Consider the following 24,590-nt stretch of genomic DNA (forward strand, 5'->3'; position numbering starts at 1 on the left):
GTGCATTTTTCTAATGAACTCCAAAACATCCTTCACTGCCTTTTGTAAAAATGAAAAAATAACAAAATGCTATTTTCTTAATTTACAGATTTGACTTGTAAAGCTTTGTAGATATTAAATCACACATGCTGAACATTCCGGTGGATTTCCACATAAGATTTATCTTGGCAGACATTCTGAATTATCCCTGCTGGCACTCAACATAAGAAACTGAACAATCACACGGTATTGAATGTGACATACCAAGGATCTGCTCTAACAGTGCAAACACACTATGTGGTGGTCAAAATCATCTCATTATCTTTAAACATAAAAGTTATGAAACATTTTAACATTTTAAGTGTCTCAGGGGTTTCCCTAGAAACGACAACAGTGATTTATCTTACAGTGACTGATGACAAAAATAACAAGCTAACCTGTTTATTTCTTTTAAGTCACAGCATCAGTAAAACTGCAGGATTCATGCAGAAAATAATTAACCATTTTCTGTTCTCTCCTATGAATCTGAGCAAGTATCAAAGCAAAATACAGTGCTGTTTACTTTTGCACAGTTTGTACATGTTTACTGCGACACCTGAAAAAGCACTGATGCATGCAAGAATGTGTTGCTCTGTAAAATTTTGATGTTGCCTGCAAGGACAACAACAGTACTTTTTGTAAATACCCAGTGGGATGAGTGCTTTACGCTCCGTGTGTTTCCTGCCAAATGGGGATCTGACTGTAAAAGTACCACTGGGTAAAAAAACAAAACAAAACAAAAAAACAGATAACGCCTCCTTTAAAAGCATGCAGAGCAGACAAACCTCTTAGTCAAGATGAGCCTCAAGCTCGGCCATTTCTGAATCAATTATTCATCTGAACTGGATTAGATGGCCCCTGTGATTTCCCTCCTTCTGTCTCCGGTCATTTCTGTCCATGTGTGTCTGTGGAGGGTTTTAGCATGATATGTTTCACATTTCCCTGTTGTGAACATTGCAATCCATGACCACAATGTATCCTATGTCAGAAGTTCTTCCTTATTCTTTGGGAGGGTACTGATCAATCCTGAGTGGTACCTTGAAGTGAGGGGTCTGTGATTCAAGGGATACAAAGCCATTATTCTTTGTTTTTTAACCAGTTTAATCAATTTTATACTTTAGAGACAGGTAGCCCATTTTTCAGTGTGCCATTGGCTTTTGGCAGCCTGAGAAGCTTCCTCCACATGTCATTAGCACTTCACTTGGTACTATACCACAGTGCTGATGGTGGAAGACTCCTCAGACTTGCCCTGCCTGCTGGGCAGAGACTTGAGATACTCCAGGTGGCGCCTGGCATCTTCCTGATTGTGTCTCACATAGTAGACCAGGTAGGAGATGACCATGGTGAACCACCCAAACATGGTCACCAACATGGCCACGTCCGTGGTCTTTTTGAGCACCACACACAGGTCCAGGTCTTTGGCCAGCAGGAAAGGCACACCTTGGGCTCCAGAGTCTGAGGGTTCAGATGTCTGACAGATAATCCCAGTCAAAGACACAGGCTCTAGGTCTAGGCGCGGAAGGGCTGTTTGTAGCTTGCAGTCACAGTGCCAGGGGTTTCCAGTAAGGTTGGATCTTGCTCTTACACCGTCAAAGGCATCTGGGTCCAGTGTCGTGAGCTGGTTGGACGAGAGATCCAGAAATTGTAGAGAGACTGCCAAGCCTCTAAAGGCTCCAGGTTCAAGCAAAGCTAGTTCGTTATGGGAAAGATCAAGTTCAGCTAGCTGTGGAAGATCATGAAAGGCATTGGCAGGGATGCTGGTCAGGAGGTTGTAGTCCAGGTAGAGGCGTTGTGTGTCATTGGGAATGTCCTGAGGGATCTCAGTAAGAAGCAGGTTGCTGCAGCGCATAGTCTTTCCACCAAATGAGCCCTCGCTGTCTGAACAGTAGCAGCGTTTGGAGCAGGAAGTTGCAGCATGGTGGAAACACAGTGTCATCAGTACTAAGCTGTGAAACAGCAACCACATAACCACAGAGTGCCGAAGCAGCCAACCTGAGGGTAGCAGCATTGTTGGATGGTGGGCATAATCCCTTTAGAGTAAAACCTGTGCTGAGAGTATCCAGGATGCTGTACCCAACATCAAAATGCCCAACAGCTTGCAAGCCTAGAAGATTGAAGAATACAACCAGTTAATGGAAACGTTTCATGGAAATTGCATATTTTAATGGGGAAAGACAATTCTTTGATGTTTCAGATTTCAGAATATGTAAAGATCATAATGTGTTTCTTTTGAATGCTGCTGTGAGGCCGGTGTGTGATGATTCTGAAGTATGAGAATTAAGAATGAGAGCAAAAAAACAAAACAATTATGAACTTTTAAAGGTTACTAACTTCGTCTCCTACAATAGGTTAATATGCATCTAAGGTCAATAAACACTTTCTTTCTTTTTCTTATATTGTAGAAAGCGTATACAATTATTTGTTTGCATCTTCAGTCACTCTAAACCCCACCTGTTTGCGTGCCTGTGCTACTTTGATTGGTCAGATGGCACAGTCTGTTGTGATTGATGTTTTCATTTACATCATGTTTCGGAAACAAAATGTCCATTACCATTAATACTGAATGTCAGCTCTGGAGGATTCATTCATGTGTAATTCCTCAGCATTAGCTTTACCAAGTGTATTTTCCATGAACAAACTGAAGTGCTGATTTCATGACAATCTGCATTAATTGACTCAATTTTAGGTAGTAGTGGGCCCACAGCTGATAAGCAAATGAAACAGAAGCAGATGTCAGTAAAATGATGGGTGCACAACAATAGGTTGGATATATACTGCTATGCCATCATTATAAAAAATTTCTTTTTACCACTTACTTTTTTGCATCCTTATCTTTTGGAAGTGTAAACAAGTAAAATTGCTTTCGCACCACAGAAATCAGTGTCTTCTTGAAATATTGTTTGCAGGTAGCCAGTGAAAAGCACATACTGATATTCTGCAAATTTCTAATGGACCTATGAAGATTAGTTACAAAAGTCTAATTGAAACTGCTGATGACTCGTTTCAAGATTGTTTGACTTGTTTTTATTTATATTTCCTAGTCCTTTTTAATACTATATAATACCACTGTCTTAATATTACAAATACCAATTAATCAAGCCTTGCCATTATTTAACTGCATTTATCTCTTAATAAATCTAATTTTAATTTTCTTGCCACCTCTTTCAGCAATGCCTCATCAATCTCTTGTGGTTTAAGAATTTGTACATAGCCTACTATGATTGTCTCTAATTAACTTGCAATGAATTACATCCCTTATACACTATAAAAAAATGCTGGGTTATTTTTTTTCAAGTGTTGGGCAATTCTATTAGGATATTTTTTATTATTTTCTTTTACCCAGATGCTGGTTAATTTTTCTCTAACTAAGCTGCTGCTCCATTTTTAATGCTGAGTTTTTGTTTTTACAACCCAACCACTGAGTTGAGCCTGTCTCCAATGAAACAACCTTTTTTTACAATGCAGCATACAAGGCCGAGATGTCAGCTGTGTCAGCAGCAGTCATTTCACATGATGGTAACACCTTTTGCCTCGCAGGACATAAATTGATTTCATACTGAATGGAATTTAATTTGATGTTTATATATGTTCTATAATCTCAGCACAATTTGATTATTGGCAGGTTATGCATCTTCAGTCAGTCACTGCATCTTTCAGCTACGAGTGAAATGCGAGGCAGCGGTCTGAGGTTCACAGTTCCCTGGAGAACAGCAGCCCATCAACTGCTCAGATTTACGGCAACATATAAACCTCTGGCAACCCAAACATCATTTGGCTTTCAAATTAACCAAGGTTGGGTTGTTTTTAAGCCAGCAATTTTTAGAGTGTATCTTCTATTGTCTCTGTGATATATACAGAGAAAAACATACAAAGAACCATACATATGCAAGTATCACAAACTACAAAAACAAAATGACATTTTCTAATAGAAAATGATGCGATTGATGCTTAAAGCAGTGGGGTTTTAGATATCACCCTAATACCTTTTAGCCAGACACTCTAAGCAAAGCTTTAAAAAAAAACTTCAAAGAATATCAGTTCACGCTGATATCATTTAAGTGTCACTTCCTCAAAAGTGTTGGTTGATTGAAATCCCTGCTATGATGGCCTAATTCACAACTCTGCCACTGGCATTAATAAAATCCAGGACTGACAAAAAAAAAAAAAAAAAAAGATCAAGATGTTTCTTCCAGGACATTTTTATAAATAGGCAGAATGTATTGCTGAACTTCCTTATGCTCACATAAAACATACGAAGTGACCTTTAAATACCTCTTAGTAACTGTTGTCTTACATAAGAATATTTATATTCAAATTACTTAGACAGACAGGCCCAGGTAAAGAATTCAATTCTGTGCTTCCTCTGGAATTGTGACAAGAAAACTTAGAAGGTATAAGAGTCTAATGTACATGACACAGTGCATGTTGTTAAAAGCACTAATCATTGAGATTGGACTGCCATGGTTTCGCAATACTTTTCTTTGATCTTTTTTAAATCTCAAGTTCTCCCGGGGGTCACTGGAGAAATATTATTGGAATTTCTTATTTTAAAAAAACATAATAATATCAAGTAGAAATGTAAAAGGATTTGCTTAAATGAATGCCTCCATCCCTTTAATCAACTTCTATCAAAAACCCCACCATCCAAAGACATATCAGCAAACCTAAATGTGCTAGGTGACAGCTGGAAAGACGCTTAAAAAATGTCATAATCATTTGGGACAGAATCAGGTTTTTTTTTTTTTTTTTTTTTGAATGACATTTGCACATATCAGACTTGCTAAGTACAACATATGTTCTTTTATTCTGGTTTTTGATAAAGTGCCCAAATCAATCTTAATTTGAATATTTATATTAACTTCATTAGCCATACCACAAACAACAGTCATTCTAAATATTTCAGATGGAAAAGAGAGTTGCCCAAACGATGTACAGTACAAGAGAGGGCAGGTAAGGAACACTGCCTGCTATTCGATCTGTGGTTGCCATTTTTGATATTTAATCCCACCAATGTTGTAGTCAGTAATCCATAATAATAGTTTAACTTAAGAAGCAGCTCCTTCTTTCTGAAGAACAAGTATGAACAATAACTTGTTTTGTAATTTACCATTTTTTATTTATTTGGTCCAACCTTCTAAAAATAGCTTCCCACCTCATTAATATATGAGTAGCATATAAGAAGCGGCTATCCTCTTACAAATCTTCAGGATAACATGCTCTCGAAGGCATGCTGTCTTGGTTGGCTACAGTAATTTCCAGCCTTGACCATTGTAAGAAAAGCTACAAAACTGATTTCAACTCTGCACAAGCCTGCAGTTTCAACCAATATAAAAATCACTGGTTCTCTATTTATGTATTGCATCACCTCTTATTACCTATAATTTTGAATTTTTCCAATTGCAAAAGTCATTGGGTTTGTAGTTGACAAATGGCAGCGGACCCGCCACTGTCCACTTACGCAGATTAAAAATGAAATCGATCTCTAAGTACCTCTTAGTATCACATAACAAGTAGGAGTCTCCTAAAGGAGGGACTGTTTGTTGAAGGGAGGGGGAATAAGATGTTCTAGACTACAAAAAGAGCTGAAATGTCAGGCAAATAGATCCCTAACTGAAGGCTGAAGAAGGGAGAGAGAAAGAGAGAGAGGGAAAAAGGAAGACATTAGCTCAGCTTTCATGCTTCAGTGAACAAAGTCCTTCCCTGCCAAAAACAAACCAAGACAGTTATTTACCCGGGTTTAAAAGAAAAGCGATTTTAGTCTTGCTGTACCACAAAGTATTCTCTATTAAAGTGTCGAAGGGTAAACTAAGGATGAGCAAAGTCATGGAAGATAGGTTAGATAAGAGTCACAACCCCCCTGGAAAATCTGTACCGCTCATGAATACACAACAGGGTTCTGTCATGACATTTTCGCAAACGATAGTGTGGGCTGGACACATAAGGAGAGACCGACAGACAGTGAAAGATGAGGACAACAAAAACCTAAAACACAGATCTGCAAAGAAATACAGCTGAGAGGGAAAGGAAAAATCAATGATAGCTCAATGGCAGCTCAGTGGACAGCGACGGACAAAATAAAGGTTGAAACTAGACATTAGATGGAAGCATGTAGGGGGTTAGGAGAAACCACACAGGATGTTTACATGATTCAACAGAGAGAACAAGAGAGGAAACAAGAGAATCCGAGGAGCAAGTCTTACATTACAGAAGAGAAGAAAGTAGAGAAGGATGAAAAATGGGGTTAAAAGTTTTAGGACAGAACATTTTGGGTGAAAAAACTAGTGTGACCTTGCCCCTGCAATGAAAGGCCAAAGAACCCAATTAGACTGGAAAAGGAAAATAATACAATACATTATTGATGTAAATGCTGAAATTAATTAACATAATGGATGAAAGTCAGAAATTACAAACACAAACATGATATGATTTATGATATGACAATTTATACTTCAGCTTGATCGAAGAGTCATCAAGACTTGTGTTTTGGATTCTTGCTGGCAGCATGGGATGCTTGTGTGCTAGATTACCCACCACATTTCTTAATTAGTAAATGTAGCATTATTCCTGTTGCCCATCAAACCACTAAACCAGAACTAATCATCACAAATCACAACTCAGTTCAAAAATGCCTGATTTATAATCAGCCATTGACACATACATATTTTTGTCTTCAGCAACTCCTGACTTTTACTGCTATGACTTTTCAGTGAACTGCCATAAGTTTGTGTCCAGACACTCAAACAAGAATACAAGTTATGGTGAAGATAATGAAAAATACATTAGAGTGGCAATGGGAAAGGAGGAAAAAAGCTTTGTCAGAGCTGAACTGGACTGTATTGAATAATGTCATTTGATAGAACTTGACTGAGATGATGACTGGCCTGATATTGCCACTATGTAATTTTATAAAACTGTTATTGCTCATGCTGAATGTAAGCATTATAGGATGAGAAAGCCTGGTAGATATCTGCCTCTGGAAATCTCTAACATTAAGAGCTGCAGTTAGGTAAAAGTTAACGGATATGTTTTATTGACATCTTCGGCTATATTTGGGCTAAAGGATTGTTCAAAAGAACCATGTTTCACTATTTAAAATCCTGTTGACACTCAAAGTAGCCTACTCTAAATTGATTCATTAGTAGGGAACTGTAAAACCCTTTTTTCCAAGTTATATTTCACATAAGTGGTAATATTCAAATGTCTAACTTTATTCAACAGAAATGGAAAAAATGTATTACGTGGAAATGTAAAGTAGTTTCCAGGGTCACATCAAATTGAAATAGCTCTTTAGGGTAATTGCACATTTCAAGTTTTACAGAGTTCAGTACACCGTAGCGTAAATGTAAAATATGTGTGGGTGCTGAGAGAACAGAGAATGAAGCTTAAAAAAAACAAATGCAGGTTATAATAGCTGTTGGATGTACACAAAATATGTTTCAGGCAGCTCATCATTTGGTTTAGTCTGAGTCCTTTGAAACCATCACAGGCTTTAATTTTGAGAAACGGTTCTTAGTCTACAAACTGTTGTGTTTCCTCATCTCTAGTCTTGTTTAATAATTCATTTCAAACAATGTCTGAGTGCTCCTGTCTGCTGGTAGTGTGTGATAGTTTACACAGAGACCCTGCTGTCAACCTGTACTGTTCAATTATCTGAGTGAAAAAAAAAACCTACAGAAACCTATGACCATCACACACATACTCTTTCATATTAGCTTAAAGGTTTAAACGTGAACAGACAAATAAATTAATGTATAAATAAAGAGAAGAATTAATGACCTTGGTGTCTCCACATATATCACTTAAGGTATTTATTTATTTATTTATGTTTTGCTATATGTTGCAACATCTAAATTACCACATAATACGTTTTAGTAGTTAAAAAAGTTTCATTCACACAAACCAACCTGAACATATTAATACATTTTTAAGCATGGGTACAAATGACTCCTCAAGGTATATTTTCAAACTTTTTCCAACATTTCCACATTGATAAAAAAAATGATAAGTTAAACAGATTGCTTTTTGCCAATTTTGTGTCTTTTAATCAGTTGTGCATCGTTTTTCTATAGTTTTTCTAAATAAAAACAAGAGTTTACACCCTGATTACAAACCTTTGTCAAACACCTATATACTGAAATATCTTACTCTAGAAGCTTAGCCTACTGTAGAGTAGTTAAGTGTGTATTTCCTTATTTAAATGCGTCGGATTGTATCGTGCTTTCAGTGCACTTCTCATTCAAATACAAGACTGACTCACATTTCTCCTCTCTGTCTTCTGAGATCTCCCCTGCTCTTCTCTGCATTCGCCTTCGCGGGTTTGCTGTAGAGAAGAGAGTTCATTGACATTTGCAGAAATATTCCTTCTTGTTTAGTGCTTGAGATCCGCACGCAGCGCGAGCCATGGATGCGTTTGGACGCGGACAGAAAACGAGAAAGAGAGAGAGAGAGAGAGAGAGAGAGAGAGCGCGCACTGATCAGTTTCCACGCAACCAGCAGCACACAGCAGCATCAGACGCTACAAAATTAGTCTGGTGATTCTAGATGACTTGGTATATTAACTTCCATGAACTACATATCATTCGTTCAGTCTTCATGACACTTGATTCAGATTTAATCCACGTGTGTTCATATTTTGATCTATGAATGAACTACTGGACTCAACTGTTTATGTAATTATGTCATCATTTGGACAAATCCTAAAAGGACAAAGATTATTAAATTAGAATCCATGTAGGCTATCAAAATAAGGTCCTGATGGATGCAGTGAAACTCATAATAACAGAACAGAATAAATTGTTGAAAAATAACATAATAAATAGTTGCATAAAAAGTTGTGGCCTAATGGTTAGAGGGTTGGACTCCCAATCAAAGGGTTGTGAGTTCGAGTCTCGGGCCGGACGGAATTGTGGGTGGGGGTAGTGCATGAACAGTTCTCTCTCCACCTTCAATACCACGACTTAGGTGCCCTTGAGCAAGACATCGAACCCCCAACTGCTCCCCGGGCGCCGCAGCATAAATGGCTGCCCACTGCTCCGGGTGTGTGCTCACAGTGTGTGTGTGTGTGTGTGTTCACTGCTCTGTGTGTGTGCATTTCGGATGGGTTAAATGCAGAGCACAAATTCTGAGTATGGGTCACCATACTTGGCTGAATGTCACTTCACTCACTCACTCATCTAAATGATAATAAACCTTTAGTCTGCATTTAAGACGTATTGTATTATTATCATTATAATGAAAAATGGCATATTCATGACAGTTAGCAAGTGTATTCTAAAATAATTTTTTTCATCTAATAAAATAACGCGTTGTAGATTTTGAAGTGTATAAGTAGCTTGAATAAAGATAAATAGAGTCCATATGCATGTACTATTTATAACAGCTTGAGTTTATTTTTCTCATTGATTTAATGTTAAGCCTGTGATGTCTGTCCAGTCACATTTAAAGGTTAATCTGTGAAAAGATCACTGATGCCTCCCCCATGCTGAAAATATGCCTTGTTTCATATTATTTATTTCTGCAAATGTAGCTGCCACACACTGGCTTGACAGGCATATTACAGTATTGTTTAATATTAACAAATTAATTGAGCATTGCCTCTAAACCCAAAGGCTATTTTTTCTACTGCAGATTCTGTAATTTTGTTTAGACAGCAGAATAAAATACAGCCTTTGGATTGATGAAAGTAATCGTTCATTTATTTCACCCGCCTGTGTTCTTTCTCTTTCTCTGTCTAACACACTGAAACTAAATCAGACAGCTACTTAAAATGATGACCTGTGTGTGGGTGGGCTGCTGTTAATTCGGATTGATCTGTGGCCTGCTGGAGCACTTATGGACTTAATGTAACAAGATGTTTGTTTGTGTGTGTGTGTGTGTGTGTGTGGCACTCTAAATGATTGTCTAAAATGATTGTCTGTTATACTTTCATATTGTCCTGTGATATTGTAAAAAAGAGGAACAAGATGTATGTCGAAGCTGCACCATATTATATTAAAAATCAAAATAAAGGAGGGTTTGTTACAGAATTCATCATCCCGGAGCATCTTAATCTATAGAAGATTGTGTTGCTCTCACTACATGGCATTGCATACTCTGTGATAAGCCCAAAACGTCAGGATAGAATGTACCAGAAAACATTCTGTGTCCAAAATATGAAAGTTTTGGATATACATTAGCATCCTATTCAAAAGAGTGCTTTTTTACATAAACAACATACTTTAAAATAATATACTTAAGTGAAACTTAATGTAATACTTTCAGACATACAGTGTATGTGCACATTAGATACATTTAAGCACATCATGTTAAACTCAGCATTAGGCAGATGATATCTCATGTCTAGTGATAAGAAGAGAAGAATGCCGTTATGCAAATGACTACAGGTACCTGGTTTTCTTCATTAGTGGTGGAAGCATCACTGTTAGTCTACTATTAAATATAGCTAAGGTAAGTAATAAAAAAAATAAAATAAAATAAAAACTCTAGCCCTGAGCTTTAAACTTTGGCATGTAACTAGTTTGTCCTATGAGACTGAATCATGTGGCTTGTTGAGAAGAGGTGTGCTATAATATTTCTGTTATTGGACCTAAAATTCTTGTCTAGGAGAAAGGCAGTGGACAAAAATGAGCAAAAAATACCCATAAATGTACAATAATTGAAGGAGGGACCTGAGCCCGATCTTTTCATCCAACAAACCACATTTAGACTATAGGCTGAAAGTAGATCAAAGCACTTCAGACTGATCTGGAACTTGATTAAAGTAGAGCCTCTCTCTCATCGTTCAATTTCAATCATCTCACACAAAAAGGAAACTCAACCTAGCCCTTACCTCAGTCTGATAGCAGTCTTGACATGGTGACCCAACTTCATTGTTCTGTGAGTGGAGACTGTGATGGTCAGGGAGTGTTTTCTATTCTGTTGAAATGTTCCAGGTTCATTTATGCTGTCTGTTACCACAGATAATCATTTATATCTTTCTTTCTTTTGTAAAAACAAACAAAAATTATATTTGCATTGTCAGAAAAACAAGCACAAATTTATTTTTACCTTTAGGGGTACAATAGCTCGTCACACTCTTATACATCTCTTTCTTACGCTTACAATGTCTGCTGCAGCAGTATAAATGTTAAAATATACACAATTTCTTTCAATATGAGAATAAGCGTTAACATTAAAGGGGTCATTGGATGCCCATTTAACAGTTGATATATATATATATTGATATGATTCTTAAGGATCTTAATGAACAGTCTGTAAAATAGTTTGGTTAAAATTTCTTAATGGTATAGTGTTAAAAACAAATTTTTTACCCTGTCAAAAACAGCTCTTTTCAGAGCAAGCAGTTTTGTAGCATTTTCCTTTAAATGTTAATGAGCTCTGCTGTATCTTCAGGCTCTCAGATGTCGGGAGTAAATGACGACTGCTATGTTCATTATTACATCCAACAACAAAACACTGTCAGGATTGGACCTGTTGTCATGTTTGTTCCTGTTTTTCCATATTTGGTCTGTTTCCTTTCCTTGTTTATTTTGATTGTAATTGATTTCCTGCACCTTTCTGTTCCTCGTTATCCTGCCTTTATAAGCCCATGTCCTTTCTGTTCAGTTTTGTCGGGTTTACCAGTCAAGTACGTGTGTCTTCCTCCTATTCTCCATGTTGGATTTACCCTTTTGTTGCATTAATAAAGACACAACATAGTGTGACAGAAGACCCGACCGAAACAGTGTAAATTGCATGTCTACCCTCCATTTGTTATTGACATCTTTGGATATATTTGGGCAGTCCTTTTTCTTTTTGTTTTGTTGTATGGATCTCCTCCTTCTCCCAGAATACCTCTTCCTCCTGCTGGAGCACACACCAGACTGTTCTGGATCATGGCACGCCTCACCAACTACCCGGAAGACACACTCCGTGCATTCTACAATGCCAGTTTGAACACTGCGTACAGAGTGCCGTTGTCCGAGGATGGTCCCCGAGCGAATTTCGCCACATTCATAGAGTGGACACTGGTGAGAAATGGATCTCCGTTCCCCAGCCGTTCCCAGGGACTGATCTCCATTGCCACTCCCAACACAGAGCCCAGCCCACCATCTCACCACGGTAAGGAGGCATAAGCCAGAGCCCACCAATGACGGAGACCCAGAGCCCAACCCATCAGACCAAGTGCGAGAGCTGGCTACAGTGCCCACCGCAAGGGAGAGAGCCACGGACGGTGTGAGTACAGAGTGGAGCTCTGCCCCCTGCACCGCGGCTGACAATGAGCAGACTATGGAACACCAAAAGGGCCAAAATAAGGAGGAGGATTTTATTGACTTGGAATCGGAACTCTCCTCCCGCTGTCATCTCTGCTGGTCCCGTTCAGCCCTCCTTCATCCTTGTTTCCTCATCCAGCCCTGAGGGGGCTTCAGATTCTCCAGTGCCCATTCCTAGAATGTGTCCTCCAGTGGCCGCTCCTCCAAAATGCCCATCCTCCCATCCTCTCCTGCCTCCTCCTCCGCTGTCATCTGGCAGCCCCACTGCTCGCCCTCAGCCCACCATCTATGCGGTGCGAGCCCCGTGGGACTGCGATCCTCCAGCATCGCCATGGTCAGAGTCTCCTTCACCTCCTCCTCCAGCTTCCGAGGCCCTGACTCGGCCTCGGCCCATAGTCCCAGCGGCACCACCTTGGCTCCTAGCTCTGTCACCTCCACCGCCAACCACTGATCCATCATCTCCACCAGGCTCCCTTGTCCCTCTGGCTCTGCGTTGGTCGGGCATCGACCCGCAATCACCTCTGAACTCCTCTCCACTGGCTGCACCTAGTCGCTTCAACCCACCAGCTCCATTGGACTCCTTCCTCTGGCCAGCTCCAGCTTGGTCCTTAGTCGCTCTGGCTCTGCCACATATCTCTGGAGTCAGCAGCTATTCCTCCTTCCACCGTCAGCTCGACCGTGGGCAACTTTTACGGTTGTGGCCTGAGTCCTGCTGTGCTCGTCCTGCACCAAGCTCCTCCTATCTCATCTCTGGCTCCCCCTCCATCATCTCCTCCTTGGCTCTTTCCTCTGGCTCCTCCCTCCATGGTCTCTGTCTGCTGGCCCCCTCCCGGGGGTCCATCCTCCACCAGATCCTCCTCCCAGACTCCCTCCTATGTCTCCTCCTATTGTTGCCTACAGTGCGAGGATGCACCTTCCGGGAGGGGGTGAAATGTCAGGATTGGAGCATGCGGTCCAATATTTGTTTTTCCTTATTTGGTATGTTTCCTGTCCTAGTTTATTTTTATTCAATTCAATTCAATTCAAGTTTATTTGTATAGTGCTTTTTAAAATACAAATCGTATACAAAGCAACTTTACAGAAATTTATGTATTTTGTATTAGCTTATAAGTAGTGACTGTCAGTTGACAGAATGACAGAATTTTTAGAAAAAATAATACAAGACGTAGTCAGCCAGACGATGAACATTATTAATATTATTAATAATTTAACAATTATTATATGATGCAGTCACACTTTTAGCAATATTTGTTAGTTCTGTTTGTTGATGTAGGGTTAGCATCATCGGGGGTCCTCTGAGGGGTCAGCATCGTCTCTTCTCAGGTGTTCTGGATCCAGACTGGAGCTTGTGTAAATCCTAGTTACCATGGGATGTAAATCCCATGGCAAAACATAGAAACAAATAGAGAAATCATTAGCATAGCTGCTGATCCAACAGTGTAAAAATAATTAGTTTAACCCAAGCTAAAGAATAAGAATGCGCATTTGATCAGATGCAACTACACTCACAATTTAATCGATACATTATTCGAATGCTTGGCGAAAAAGATGCGTTTTTAATCTAGATTTAAACTGAGAGAATGTGTCTGAACCCTGATCATTATCAGGAAGGATATTCCAGAGTTTGGGAGCCAAATTTGAAAGAGCTCTACCTCCTTTAGTGGACTTTGCTATCCTAGGACCTTAGGGAGCGTGATGGATTTTAACGTGGTAGAAATCTAGTTAGGTACCCAGGAGCTAAACCATTTAGGGCCTTATAGGTAAGTAATGATAATTTGTAACTGATACGGAACTTAATAGGTAGCCAGTGCAGAGACTGTAAAATTGGGGTAATATGATCATATTTTCTTGACCTGGTAAGGACTCTAGCTGCTGCATTTTGGACTACCTGTAGCTTGTGTATTGAAGAAGCAGGACAATCACCTAGAAGTGCATTACAATAGTCCAGTCTAGAGGTCATGAATGCATGAACTAGCTTTTCTGCATCAGAAACAGATAACATGTTTCGTAGCTTGGCAATGTTTCTAAGATGGAAGAATGCAGTTTTTGTAACCTGGGAAATATGATTTTCAAAAGACAAGTTGATGTCTAACACCAGGGACGTACTGGGACTGAAATTCAGCCCGGGACTTTAAGACGGAGAGGCCTTTTACGCGAGTGCCCTTGGTGCACGAGCAGGATTTTTTGCAGTTATTTTCATTCTAATAGTGTTTTTATGGTATAAAGACAATCAGATTACGCTGAAGACCTTCAAGAAACTTTAGGATAACACCTGCCTCCTCAGGTTGTATAAGCAAGTCCACTGCACTGAACACAACCAGGTCAGCAAAACCTAATCTCAAACACATAAGTCACACAGTATACTGCGAACTACCAGCATGTCATGTGTACAGTCAGTCGGAGTGATAAAATAGTTACAAATACTCACACCCACTCATACTCAAAAACTACAATGCAGTCCCATACAATAGAGATTGTGTGTGTGTGTGTGTGTGTGTGTACTCACTTTCAACTCTCCCTGCCTCAGCTTCCCCTGTGCTGGACCCTGCCTCTGCTGGACCCTGTCTCTGCTTACTGATTGTACAGCTACATAACATATGCATGAGAAGAACATGAGTAATAAATATGACAAAGAATAATACATTTTCTAATTCAATCTGTGCTTCAGTCAGGTTATTATCTAGTATGTGGAACTATTGGCATTTTATCCTTTATGTAAATATGTAACATTGTGCTGTATTTTTCTATTTTTGTGTGCGTGTTCTTAATAAAGCTTTGACTGATTGATTGATATGCCTAATATGATTGCCTACCCAGCCCTGCACACTGCCCCTCTACCTGTCTGTTTCCTGCTCTTCTCCTCCTGCTGCTCCTTCTCCTCCTCTCTCCTGCTGCTGCTCCTATTCCTCTCTTCTCCTCCTCCTCTCTCCTGCTGCTCCTCCTTTCTTCTTCTCCTCCTGCTGCTGCTCCTCCTCTCTCCTCCTGCTCCTCCTCCTTTCTTCTCCTCTCTCCTCCTGCTGCTCCTCCTCCTTCTCCTCCTCTCTCCTGCTGCTGCTCCTCTCTCCTCCTCCTCCTCTCTCCTGCTGCTGCTCCTCTCTCCTCCTCCTGCTGCTTCTCCTCCTTTCTTTTCCTCCTCTCTCCTCCTGCTGCTCCTCCTTTCTTCTCCTCTCTCCTCCTGCTGCTCCTCCTCCTTCTCCTCCTCTCTCCTGCTGCTGCTCCTCTCTCTTCCTCCTGCTGCTTCTCCTCCTTTCTTTTCCTCCTCTCTCCTCCTGCTGCTCCTCCTTTCTTCTCCTCATCTCTCCTCCTGCTGCTGCTCCTCCTTTCTTCTCCTCCTCCTCTCTCATCCTGCTGCTGCTCCTCCTTTCTTCTCCTCCTCCTGCTGCTCCTCCTCCTCCTTTCTTCTCCTCTCTCTCTCTCCTCCTGCTGCTGCTCCTCCTCCTCTCTCCTCCTGCTCCTCCTCCTTTCTTCTCCTCTCTCCTCCTGCTGCTCCTCCTCCTTCTCCTCCTCTCTCCTGCTCCTGCTGCTTCTCCTCCTTTCTTTTCCTCCTCTCTCCTGCTGCTCCTCCTTTCTTCTCTTCATCTCTCCTCCTGCTGCTGCTCCTCCTTTCTTCTCCTCCTCCTGCTGCTCCTCCTCCTCTCTCCTCCTGCTGCTCCTCCTCCTCCTTTCTTCTCCTCTCTCTCTCTCCTCCTGCTGCTGCTCCTCCTCCTCTCTCCTCCTGCTCCTCCTCCTCTCTCCTCCTCTCTCCTCGTTTCTTCTCCGCTCTCTCTCTCCTGCTGCTGCTCCTCCTCCTTTCTTCTCCTCTCTCCTCTTCCTTTTTTCTCTTCCTCTCTCCTCCTGCTGTTGCTCCTCCTCCTTTCTTCTCCTCCTCTCTCCTGCTGCTGCTCCTCCTCTCTCCTCTTCCTGCTGCTTCTCCTCCTTTCTTTTCCTCCTCTCTCCTCCTGCTGCTCCTCCTTTCTTCTCCTCATCTCTCCTCCTGCTGCTGCTCCTCCTTTCTTCTCCTCCTCCTCTCATCCTGCTGCTGCTCCTCCTTTCTTCTTCTCCTGCTACTGCTCCTCCTCCTCTCTCCTCCTGCTGCTCCTCCTCCTTTCTTCTCCTCCTCCTCTCTCCTCCTGCTGTTGCTCCTCCTAAAACTGTCCTACCTCACATCACCAGCAAACTTTGGAGAAGTTTACTCGACTCTGCAACTCTGTCTATGACTCCATCGTTGTCTAAAGTCATTAGGATCTCTTTCTCTGTGCACATTAGCATGAATGCCTCAAGACGCTCCTGTGTCAGAGTACTCCTCAGTCTGTTCTTTACATACTTGAGAGTAGAAAAGGTCCTCTCACAGGCCACTTGACTGAAAGAGAGTGTAAGCAAGAACTTGTAGGCCAGTCCAATGACGTGATAGGCATCAGTGAGGAGGTTGTATTTGGAGAGGATATGATAAACACAAATTGCACAGTCTTTGCAGGAGGTGCAGCTGGTGTTATTCAGTTCCATGTCTTCTCCATCTTCTGTCTCTTCTGCAGCCCGGACAGTGTATGACTCCAAATGTGGCAACTTAAGTCTCTCCCACTGGTTGGCCAAACTACAGAGCTCGGCATTGAGCCTTCCAGATGTTGCTCTTTCATCGAACCTAAGGAGGCATTTACTGAGTTGTTTGAGGGATTCAGATGGAAGCCCCCTATCTCTTAGTGTACCAAAATTCCTTGGGTCGAGGCATGCAAAATCATCATAAAGAGCTCCATTTGCAGAATAGCGAGCGTGAATGCTCTGAGTCACTGTGTCCAAAATGACATTGTGCACCTTGATCCTGTACTGATCCTCTGTATTCAACGAATGTTCTTCCTCTGCTACTTCACCTGGCATGGACTTCTTCTTTCTGATTTTTTTTTCAGGTAGAGCCCCCTGAACCACCTCTTTAGATCCATTCTCCTCCAGCTCCTTGTTAGCCCATTTAACAAAGATATTTGCAGCTTTTGTGACACCATCCATGTCCCTGTTGCAGGATTTTAGGCTGTCTTGGGCCCCCATAACTAGTCGATGAGCAGTGATTAGGTCCATGCCACTGGTCTGGAGGTATCTGGAAAGTGGTGAGGTAATCTCAAAGATTCTCAAGAATAGCTGTGCTGTCAACACCGTCTCATGCTTCAGTAGGGACTCCATGTACCCCTTAGCTCTTGCTCTGACATGTGCTTTGATTGACATATCTTCCACTATCCTTTTCAGTGTTAAGATTAAATCAACATACAAAGCATTGTCAGGGTTACCAAAACAGCCAAATATCTTGCTTAGGGCCTGGTCCTTGGCCCACCATCTTGTCTCCCCGATAGGAGACAGCCGTCTGTGTCGCTTGTCATCACTGACTTCCTCCCACATTTTCATACGCTTGTATGAGTCCTTGATAAATACAGCAACATCATTCACTATGGAGAAAAGGGATGCACTTTCTATCACAGCACTCGTGGTGTCACCCAGAACAAGATTGAGCACATGTGCATAGCACCAGATGTGCACTTGGTTAGGAGACTCTGATGCCAGTAAAGCAGAGAACCCCTTGTACTGGCCTTGCATGTTTGCAGCTCCATCGGTTGAGTTGCCAACACAGTTCCTAAGCTCAATATCCACCTTTGCTAGAGTTTTTTTAAGTAGCTCCACAAAATACTCTCCAGTTGATGACTCACAATCAACCACACCTATGAGCTTCTCATGGACCACATCAGTCACATATCTGAGGATAACAGCACATTGGTCTGTGGAGGTAATATCTTGTGTGGTGTCAATCTGCAGAGAAAACATTCCTGCTTGCCTTACTTCCCTTGAAATGCTTTCTTTGATTAAGTGGCTGATTACATCAATCACTTTGTTGACAGATGTTTTAGACAGCAGTGTAACGAAAGATCCTCTGCCTTTAACACCGGTCTTATTTAGGCTTTGGCTTTTTTGTACACATTCATTTACATGTTCTTGCAGAGAGACATCAAATTTGCTCAGCAGGAGGATCATTTCCAAGAAGTTTCCATGATCAACAGCAATGTTGTCCCATGTGTATGCAGCTTCAAATTTGGTGCCTCTATAGCTAAGACCACACTTTCCAATGACTTTTATCACTTCAATGACACGGTCCATGACTTGGCGTTTCTTTCTGACTTGGTCACGGTGAAGAGACACTTGTTTTCCACTTAGTAAGCTTACTATGTCTGCTTGACTGGCCATCATAAAATATGCTTCTGCACTGTCTCTGTGAACTTGGTTTCTTTCGTGCTCTTCTATTCTCTGATGTACATGCTTCCAGGCTGTCATTCCCCCCTTAATGAACGCACTTTCACTTGCAGATGGCTTTGCATATGCCAAACATACTGTGCAGTAGAGTGAGTTTTCTTTCTTACAGTATGTGAGCCACTTTCTCATAATACCATCTTTAGTATGATAGATAGTCGTGCCTTTTCTGGTGGGTTGTTGAGGGTGGTAAGAAAAAAAAAAATCTAAATCTTTGGAGGCCGGTCGTGTATAAAAATCAAAGCCCTCATCTTCAGCTCTGTTTAGGTCTATCCTTGGTGCATCTTCACCTGTCTTGGACCCTGCCTCTGTCTGTACTGGTTGTACTGCATGAGAAGAACGTGACGTCACTATATCTTATTCTATCTATGCATAATATGATTGCCTACCCAGTCCTGCACACTGCCCCTGTACCTGTCACTGTTTTTGTTCTTGTTCCATTATCCTCCTGCTCCTGCTCCTCCTGCTCTGCTTTCTCCTGCTGCTTTCCTTCCTCCTGCTCCTCCTCCTTCTTTTGCTCTGCTTTCTCCTGCTGCTCCTCCTTCTCTCCCTCCTCATCAATATGACTGCAGGGGTCATCATCAAACTGTCCCTCTCCATCAATGACCTTAACAGCTAATATAGAGAATGGCAACTGACGCTGTATACATACATAGACTCCTTACAGACATTCCTTGCTTATAGACTTTATGTAGCCCCGCCCCTTTTCCGCACTGCGTTGCCATGCAAAGCAGAGCGTTGCCATGGACACGCAGGATTCTAACCGTAGAGACCGTGTGGTGAACAAATGAGTCCTACTGAAGAGATCGAGTCCGAGCTTAGGACCCAGATCGGATTGGTTCAAAGCACGTTTTATCTGAATCGCTTTAGTGCCTGGTTACAAATCATACAAAATCTATTTATTATAGAAGACATTTGTACTACGTTATAACGAGTCATTAATGTATTTTAACTTATACGTTTCAGAAACTAGTATTTAACTGAAGCTATAGATTGTGAAATTAAATATTTCTCATTGTGTGTTTTTTAGTTAGCTTAGATAGTAGCATAGCATACAGCTAACTAACGTTATCCGATGATCGTGCTAGTGGAGCTTTACCTGAGCTTCTACTGCCCTACCGTATTCACAGCAATTCGTAATGTAATTATGTCATTATTTTTTATCGTAATAATCAGCACAATGTTACAATTACACTTTTTTCAAATAAAAAGAAACATAAAATAATGTTTATTTGTGTATATTACTATTTTTCTCATTAACAGTTTAGACAGCTCATTCGCTACAAGTTATTTCAAGAACAGATTTAGATCAAGCATACTAATGGGGTCCTAAGCTCGAACTCATCTCTTCAATAGGACTCATTTGTTCACCACACCAGAATGAACTATTTTCTTAGTGGTACCAATACAATACAATCGTTTTTAAATCAATAAACTCCTTTTCAAATCAATATTTTGTGTCATTTATCCCTAAGGCCGGTGACAGACTGGATACGTGGCATGTCCGTTTTTATTTCAGCTCCCATGTTAACAGGTTAGAGCTGCGTGACACAGGGCCTGAGCCACGGGGAAAACAGCGTGCATGCTAATAATAGAACAGACGTCTATTTTTCACGTGACGCGCAAGCGTGTTGGAAGCGTTTCCAGCCAAAATGGAATAGGAAAAGATGTTTGTCATTTTGACACGAATAAATATTAATAAATTACATTTTGATATTTGAGAGTCTCTAGGTTTTTACATAAATGAAGATATAAATGTAATTTAAACAAATGTATCACCAGAGGCTTATTTTTATTTTTTTACCAGAGTCTTATCATATTATGTCTCCTAGCAGCAGCGCTGCGTCAGACACGTTTCTGGTGTGCAAAGACCAGGCAAAGACATGGAAAACGCTACGCAAACACCACGCTCACGCACAGTCAGCCAGCCAGCGTGTCGCCGCCGCTCGCCGGCCTAATCGTGCACCTGTCCTATCCATGCTGCTGGGTCCTCCTTCCTCACCTGCACCTTCTTCTTCTTCTTCTTTTGAATTTGCGGCAGCATAGACGCATCACCGGCGTATTACTGCCCTCCTCAGGTCATTTGAGGCCTCGGTTTATTCTTTAAATCCTTGCGTAAAGTCCAGTCTTGTGCAAAAACTTCATAAAAATCTTTGTAGACTCATAGTCCTTTGGGTTAAGAATAGTCTGAACAGATATATTAGAGACTCCACATTCTAATAACTCTGAAATCATGTGACATCTTGCTGTATGATGGTTGGAGCACTCCATTATTACATGATTCACCGTTTCTTCTTGTCCACATCTACATCTGCCATCTAGATGTTTTCCAACCCTTGCTAACCCAAAGTTTAGTGCACAATGGCCCAACCTTAATCTAGTTAGAATGACACTCTCTTTCCTTTCTAATGTTATATTTAGGTTACGTCCTACTGTTGGCTGAACAGAATAATAATGTCTGCCTTTATGTCCCTCATTCCATTCTTTTTGCCATAATTTCAATGTTCTTTCTTGGATAATACTTTTACATTCTACCCTACCGAACATAACCTCCAACTCTACTTCACTTTTATTTACTGCACTTCTTGCCATTTCATCTGCCTCTTCATTTCCCTGAACACCAATGTGAGCAGGTACCCAAATAAATCCAACTGTACTCCCCATTTTATTAACTCTATTAAGTGTTACTAAGACTTCTACAACTAAATCTGCCCTGGCTTCACTTTTCCTTCCCTTTAATGCCATTAAAGCAGCACTTGAGTCTGAACAAATTATTCTTTTCCCTGGTCCATTTTCCTCCACCCACTCCAAGGCCAATAAAATAGCCACCAGCTCTGCAGTAATGGCTGACATACTATCTGTTAACCGCTTTCCATTCATTAACTTCAGCTGAGGAATACTTACTCCTATTGCGGTTTTCCTACTTCTTAACTTCATTGAACCATCCGTAAATATCTGCACATACTCGGGCCAGATTTTCTTTAAATGATTATAAACCATATCCACAGGATTACCTTCATATTTCTTTATTTGATCTAAAATACTTAGGTCCACTTTAGGGACTGGCAGTAACCATGGAGGTACTGGAGGCCAAATAATTACTGGCGCGATCATGATATCATTCACTCCTATATCCTGAGCTTCCTTACCTATTGACATCTTCCCACACTCTTTTTTATTTCCATCCCTTTTCTGGAGTTCCCAGTGTTCCTCTAATAAAATCCTAGCCGGGTTAGAACAATTATGACTTCGTAGCTTTGTCCAATAAAACAGAAACAATTTATTCCGTCTGAGCTCTAATGTAGTCTCCCCCATTTCAATTAACAAAGCATTAAGTGGAGTAGATCTCATTGCTCCTCCACAAATTCTCAATGCTTTTGCTTGAACTACATCCAATTTGTTTAAAACAGATTCTGATGCTGATCTATATACCATGCAACCATAATCAATATTAGCTCTAATTATTCCCCTAAAAATCATCATTAAACACTCTCTACTTGCACCCCAATCTATTCCAACTAAACATCTTAAGGTATTAATAACCCTCTCACACTTTTTCACTGTATTATTTATGTGCTCTTTCCAAGTCATTCTTTCCTCAAACCAAACTCCTAAAAACTTAAATGATTTAACTTTTTCTATAGGACTATTATAAATACTTAAAGTCTTATCTAAAAGTTTCCTTTTTAGACCAAACACAACATATTTTGATTTTGATACTGAAATTCTAAAACCCCATTCATCTGCCCATGCCTCTACTTTATTAATTGCTTGTTGTACTTGTTTATAAATATAATTCAAGTTCCGCCCTCTTTTCCAAACAGCTGCATCGTCAGCAAATAATGCCATTCCAAAACCTCTATTTAACTTACTAAAAATATCGTTAATCATTACATTAAATAACACTGGGCTAATAACACTTCCCTGAGGGGTTCCATTTTCCACATTTTCCTTACTGGACATAGATCCGTCTACTCTCACCTGAATGGTACGCTCCTTCAGAAAATCTTTAATCCAATTTAACATCCTACCTCTTACCCCTGCATCATATAGCTTTATCATTAAGCCCTCTTTCCATACTGTATCATAGGCTTTTTCTATGTCTAAAAACACACTCATGACAACTTCCTTATTCGCCATAGCTCTTCTAATATCTAAGTCCAACACTAATACTGAGTCCATAGTAGATCTACCCATTCTAAAACCACTTTGATACGGAACAAAGAATTCCTGTTTCTCAAGCATATATACTAACCTATCCGTAACCATACGTTCCATAATCTTACATAAAACAGCTGTAAGAGCAATTGGGCGATATGATTTAGGATCATCTGCATTTTTCCCCGGTTTTAATATTGGAACAATTGTTGCATGTTTCCATTCCCTCGGCAAAATACTACATTCTCACCTGCACCTCCTGCCACAGCACCCTTTTCAGTGCGGAAAAGGTCCGTTAATTTGGCACATTTAGCTGCCTCTTGTGCCAACATTTTTTTTTTTTTTCATTCTTATTTTTTCGGCCCCACCCATTTCTTTCTCTTCTTTCCTTCGTTTCGCCATTTTTACCGTCTGTCTCTGTTGCATTCACACAAACTCAAACCTAACCAAGTAAACTCCTTTGATCGGCGCCTTTGAGCCAATCGGATGTCAGGAAATAGGAGGATCAGTCCAAGTTGGGAGAGGCCGCTCGTATCCCCCCTTAAGATTGGAAGTATTGGTTTGGCCCAGTCTGAAACACACACACACACACACACACACACACACACAGACACACAGCTGCGTTCCGCTGCAGCTGAGCGGCCGCTACAGGCCGGTACGGTACCGTATCATATAAAATAAATAATAATAATAAAAAATAATAATAACAAATTTGACCACCGGCCGATTCGGCCTGAAATGGACCGGCCGTTCGGGATTGTTCCCGGTATTCCCGATTGCCAATCCGTCCCTGTCTAACACCCAGATTTTTGACTGTTGAGGAAGTAATAGTACATCCGTCTAGTTGCAAATTGTAATCTACAAGATTCTGTGTACTGTTTTTTTGGTTCAATAATTAATATCTCTGTCTTATCTGAATTTAATTGGTGAAAATTATTGGTCATCCAAACTTTAAAATTTTTAACACACTCTGTTCAGTCCCTCCAGAAAAACGCGATCGCGTGATTTAATGCATAATCAGCCAAGGGCCGCATAATAATGCGGGGGTCGCGTTTTTTCAAATATGCCGCACTTTCGCCGCATAAATTGCCGATTTCAGGAAGCAAAATATGCGGAGGTAGCATGATTTCATAATAATAATAATTTTCGTTGCAAAAAAGTCACATATATCTTAGCAGAAAGTTGACAAATGTTGCGTTTACTTCACACAAGTAAATCGCCATTATTTTCCAATGTTTCAATGGCAAATTATTTTGAGAGAGGGATATGAAGATGAGGATGGCGAATGATAGGCCAGTGTTAGAGGCTACACAGTTAGTTTTCATTTTCACAGTGGACTGGTGTAGTTTCATTCAGAAGTTGATGCACCTCTACAGTTTTAAGATTGTACTTTTTTTGTTACAGAATAGTACCAAAACCTTACAGTTGTAAGTATATTGGTAGTATGTAAAATAATTTACGTTGTAGTAAGAGATTGCACTTTGCAATTCCTGTAAGACAGCATTTGTATATTTGTGTGTATATTTTATTTGAATTCATTTTTACAGAAGTAGTTGAATATTCCTTTTGTAAAGCTAGAGAACTTGTTTGACTCAATGTTTTGTAAGTTTGAGCTATGTGTTAATTAAGGTCTGAAATAAAACAGAATGAGAACTTAAATATTATGTGATTTAGTATGCTTGCTTATTATAGGAAGTCATAAGAAATGACTCATTACAGTAAGGTAGTAGCCTAGTGAAAACGGGGTGTTGGGGGGGGGGGGGGGGGGGTCACCTTTTTTTCTCTTTTTCATCAAACCGCAGTTTTTGCAAGTTCCCGCAATTTCATTGCATAAGATAAAAATAACCTGCATATTCCATCGCATTTTTTAAGAAAACCTGCCGCAAAATCAAGGATTTTTGC

General features: G+C 40.5%; 2 protein-coding genes across 3 annotated transcripts; both read right to left on the reverse strand.

The window, feature by feature from the left end:
* Positions 1–339: 339 nt before the first annotated feature.
* Positions 340–8,485, reverse strand: lrrc3ca (leucine rich repeat containing 3Ca). Its single transcript, XM_026277067.1, has 2 exons — positions 8,276–8,485; positions 340–2,122 (listed from the first exon to the last, which is right to left on the reverse strand). Exon 2 carries the CDS (start codon positions 2,024–2,026, stop codon positions 1,226–1,228), a length of 801 nt encoding a protein of 266 aa, XP_026132852.1. The 5' UTR covers positions 2,027–2,122; positions 8,276–8,485; the 3' UTR covers positions 340–1,225.
* Positions 8,486–16,313: 7,828 nt separating this feature from the next.
* On the reverse strand, positions 16,314–23,475 carry LOC113111885 (zinc finger MYM-type protein 1-like). 2 transcript variants are annotated; one of them, XM_026277069.1, is made up of 3 exons: positions 22,945–23,475; positions 18,945–20,538; positions 16,314–18,856 (listed from the first exon to the last, which is right to left on the reverse strand). In XM_026277069.1, the coding sequence occupies exon 3, from the start codon at positions 18,660–18,662 to the stop codon at positions 16,410–16,412; it is 2,253 nt and encodes a 750-aa protein (XP_026132854.1). In that variant the 5' UTR covers positions 18,663–18,856; positions 18,945–20,538; positions 22,945–23,475; the 3' UTR covers positions 16,314–16,409. The 2 variants fall into 2 exon arrangements, with proteins under 2 accessions (XP_026132854.1, XP_026132853.1); XM_026277068.1 differs by having other exon boundaries at positions 16,314–20,538.
* Positions 23,476–24,590: the final 1,115 nt, after the last annotated feature.

This window comes from Carassius auratus, chromosome 12 (assembly GCF_003368295.1).
Source record: "Carassius auratus strain Wakin chromosome 12, ASM336829v1, whole genome shotgun sequence".
Taxonomy (NCBI): domain Eukaryota; kingdom Metazoa; phylum Chordata; class Actinopteri; order Cypriniformes; family Cyprinidae; genus Carassius; species Carassius auratus.

What these genes read in the sequence shown, in the direction of transcription:
- lrrc3ca (XM_026277067.1), bottom strand. Translation starts at nt 2,026, where the DNA reads ATGCTGCTACCCTCAGGTTGGCTGCTTCGGCACTCTGTGGTTATGTGG.
- LOC113111885 (XM_026277069.1), bottom strand. Translation starts at nt 18,662, where the DNA reads ATGAGAAAGTGGCTCACATACTGTAAGAAAGAAAACTCACTCTACTGC.